At 28.6% G+C, this 4,005-nt stretch overlaps 1 protein-coding gene across 5 annotated transcripts in view; it reads right to left on the reverse strand.

The window, feature by feature from the left end:
* Window positions 1-4,005, reverse strand: part of LOC108693478 (ATP-binding cassette sub-family G member 1) — a 42,702-nt gene that overhangs the window by 12,766 nt on the left and 25,931 nt on the right. For all 5 annotated transcript variants that reach the window (XR_001932027.1, XR_001932026.1, XR_001932025.1 and 2 more), the window contains exon 3: window positions 3,387-3,504. Coding sequence is in view for 1 of the 5 variants with exons in the window: in XM_018202459.1 (XP_018057948.1) it covers window positions 3,387-3,504 (118 nt within the window). In the remaining 4 variants the exon portion in view is untranslated. The remainder of the gene's footprint in view (window positions 1-3,386; window positions 3,505-4,005) is intronic.

A 4,005-nucleotide genomic window follows, 5' to 3' on the forward strand; every position in this document is an offset into this window, starting at 1 on the left:
TATATATATGATATATATATTTTAAGTAATAAACGACGATATCTGTAAAAAAGAAAGATCTCTAATACACGCGCGCGCGTATAGAATGACTTATAGTTGAGATTATTATTAATGTTATTTATGTAAAATACTCTTTTAGATTTCTACGGGAACACAAATAATGATCCAAGACAAAAAACAACACAATTGCTCTATAATACTTTATAATGTACGAACACGAATTTCTCTGTATATGTGTTGTATAACATATGTATATTTTATAATATAATAAGTGAAGAGCATTTATATAATAAGTTGATTTAAGCGATTAAATATGAATTATCGCCCATAATTACCAATAATTATAAACAATATTAAAAATCTTTATTTTAGACCACATATGTGAGAAACACAATCAATACTAGAAAAATGCCTATTACGATCGAAGCTGGATTTTTATTGCTTTAAATAATTCATAATCAATATATAATTATTAATAGTTTCAACATTAATAATTTAATATCTTTATAATATGCTTGATGGTAGCATGAAATTATTAAATCGCTTATCAATCCAATCTCGACCAACATCTTTCTAGTATTAATTGACATCTTTCTAGTATATTTATCAATAATTATATAACAGGCGATTATCTTATCATCCCATTAAGACTTATTTTTCTAATATTTTTTACGGTTTATAATTGCAGAAATAACAAGGCAATTTTCTTATTACAAAGCAATATTCAAATTAATTTCGTTAAAGCAAATAGCATTAATTGATTTTATTTTATAAGAATAATTGCTTAAATTGTAGATATTATTCATCATAATTGTTTATTATAATAATTGCACATAAAAAATTGCAACGTTAAAATATCTAAATTAATAAATGAAATAGGCTCAACTAATTAAATTTAAACCGATGAGCAATGCCGATATGAGACATTGCAACACAGAATATAAATTCGAATGTAAATTGAAACGCCATTTATTAAGAAAGTAAATACATGTATATAATTATATATTTCGATCCTCTGTTCAGGTCCTCAGTAATGCAATTAATCACACAATACCAAATTATTCGGAAAAACGCATGAAAGAGAATGCTGTAATACATGGATTAATAGTCAAACTATTAGATGTTCACTTGTCGAATTTTTTTGTCATCAAATTGTTCAAATAGTTGACCATTAATCCATGTATTAGAACATTCTCTTTCATGCGAATAATTTTTCCGAATAATTTGATTTTATTGTGCGATTAATTATACTGATGAGGATCCGAACTAAGAGTCGAAACGTATATATGTATTTAATTTCGTAATATAATAAATGTCATTTTAATTTATTTAAACATCTTTTGTTGATTTATATCGGCATTACTTATCATTTTTTTAGTTAAAATATCTATAGAATAATAAATATTCAAAAAGTTTATCAAATATTCAGACAGAAAATTTTAAAATCCAGCATAAATATTTATAATACTCTGCTATACCGTAAATTAATTATAGCGTAAAAATGATGTAAAAGAATTCAAAGATTATAAAAAACGAATCAAATTTAAAACGTAAAAAATATTTACAGATTAAGCATGTTTTTAAATAATCATAAATACAATATTAATCATATCAATAAATATAATTTACAAAACACATACACACAATATGAGATATTATTCATTTTGAAGTGATATTCATGCACATAACACTAACTAATTTCTGTGACATTTGAATTAATGCAATTAGTAAAAGCGCGATTAGAATATATTTTCAAGCAGAAAATAATTTCCTTGGGAGTCAACGTAAAAAACAGTGCTCGCGTCAAATATATAATGTCAATTACATTGAGATTGTAGAAAAAAATAGCGACCACTCGCCACGTACATGATGCGTTCTAATACGTGTGCGTGATTAATTAAGTAATTTAGCTTGAATACTTAATTTCACGATAAGTAATATAAATTACTTCATTGTGTTACTCTTACAGGTATATAATTATTTACGATGATATTATACTATAATGATATTATACTATAGTGTAAAAAAACTATATAATTTCTGAAAAAAAAATTCTGTTTCCACAATGAGTTATGAATCAGCAATGATATCATTTTTAGCGAATAGCTTGGAATTAAACGGTTCAAAGTTCTCGCATTTAGTTTAATGTTGCTTGCAATTAATGTAATGTTACACGTTATTTGTTTTTGTTGTTTTCAAACCTCAGACAATTCACAGCAAATCGAGTTTGTCTTTCGCATTAGTTAGGACTCCTATAGATAAACGACTTTATGCATCTACAATGGCAGTAGCAGTAATGAGGCTGTAAGAATAACAAAGTGACCAATCACAGTTGAATATAAGAAGAATAATCGATTGTGATTGGTCAATATTTATTCTTATAACCTCCATTACTGATATTGACATTGTAGACCACGCATTAGATTTATTTGCATCGCATGCTCCAACATGCTTCTACTTCTTCCAACCGTAGCTCCTCACTCAAACGCGTTTATTATAGAGATGTAGAGTGAGGAGCTATAGGAACATGTTGGAGCATATTGAAATATGCGACGCGAACAAACCTTTTGTACACATCGATCTGTTCATACAAAGCTATATTCTGTAGCGCTATAGAAAAATGAACATTCGCGACTTTTTTCTGTAACTCCGTATGAACGGATCGGCGTTTTTGATTGTGGCCCTACAAAGTCGCTCTTCTATAAAAACTCTTAGTTTGATACTGAATAGCTACGTTCAGCAAAAAAAAATCGCTCAATAAGTGCTTAGTGAGCAGTTTTCTCTGCTGAACGCAACCACGTAATCGACAATATGTGTCTTCTAATGTTTTTTATTTTAATACTTTGATTTCGCGACGAAACAGAAAAATAATGAATTAAATATTAGATACAGCGCTCTCTAAAACTTTCTTTTTTTAATTTTCATAATCGAAATTTATACACACGCACAACATATAATAGTTCTCCAAGAGATGTTCTAAAATTGTTCACAGAACGTTCTACATTCTAAAGACTAAAGTCTTTGGAGAACTATGTTCCATGGGTATTTATCAGATATCATTTACAAGCACAAATATTGAGATTATGAGTCAAGACGTTATCGTATTAAAAGTCAAGTTCTTTCTATACTGCGTATCCCCACCTAATGGAAGGCGTTTTAACCCTTGATTCATTCATGAGAGATGTGCAAGTGAAAATAAAAAAAGTGTATGATTGAATCATTCAGTAAATATGCTAAGTATGCTAAGAAATCTATACATAATAAGAGAATATGTATAGATGAAATACGCGCAAAAAGGAATAAATTTCCAAACTAGACGATCTATGGATGTGTCAAGTTTAAAGCATATATTTAAGAAGTAATCTTCATGTCTTTATGGTACTTACGTGAAACCAGCAAGTGCATTCAGCAACGTCGACTTTCCAGCTCCGGACGGACCCATAATAGCCACTAATTCGCCGGACTTAAATTCGCCACTTATGCCGTGCAGAATTTCCTTCTCGCCTATAACACGAGATCGCAATATTATATGATTGCATCATTGCACATTGTGCATTCAATGCACAATGATTCATTGTTAACTTGCTTCGGATATGATATTCCTTAATTTTATAGCTCAATTCGTACGAGAGATAAAGAGTGTGCGAGAGGTAAAGTATGACGTGAATACGTATTACGGAATATGTAACATTTAACATTTTTGGATTACGTCGATCACAAAATTTATTCAACAGACTAGGGCTTGTTTTATGTGAAATCATTTTATCAATCATCATCAATCATCATTTTATTCAAGGCTGCTTTTAGAGTCACTGACTTGAATCACGACATCTTAATTATGCGAAAGTAAAAAACATATGAGAACTATATAAAAAATTAAGAAAATATTTTGTAAAAGGAAATAGAATATAAAATATTCCATTGGAGTTAGCCTTGCAATTTTATTTTATCCTACATATCCTATAAATATAGAATGTAATTATAAGATATATATATATATATATA

The sequence above is a fragment of the Atta colombica genome, unplaced genomic scaffold, assembly GCF_001594045.1.
Source record: "Atta colombica isolate Treedump-2 unplaced genomic scaffold, Acol1.0 scaffold9, whole genome shotgun sequence".
NCBI classification, from domain to species: Eukaryota; Metazoa; Arthropoda; class Insecta; order Hymenoptera; family Formicidae; genus Atta; species Atta colombica.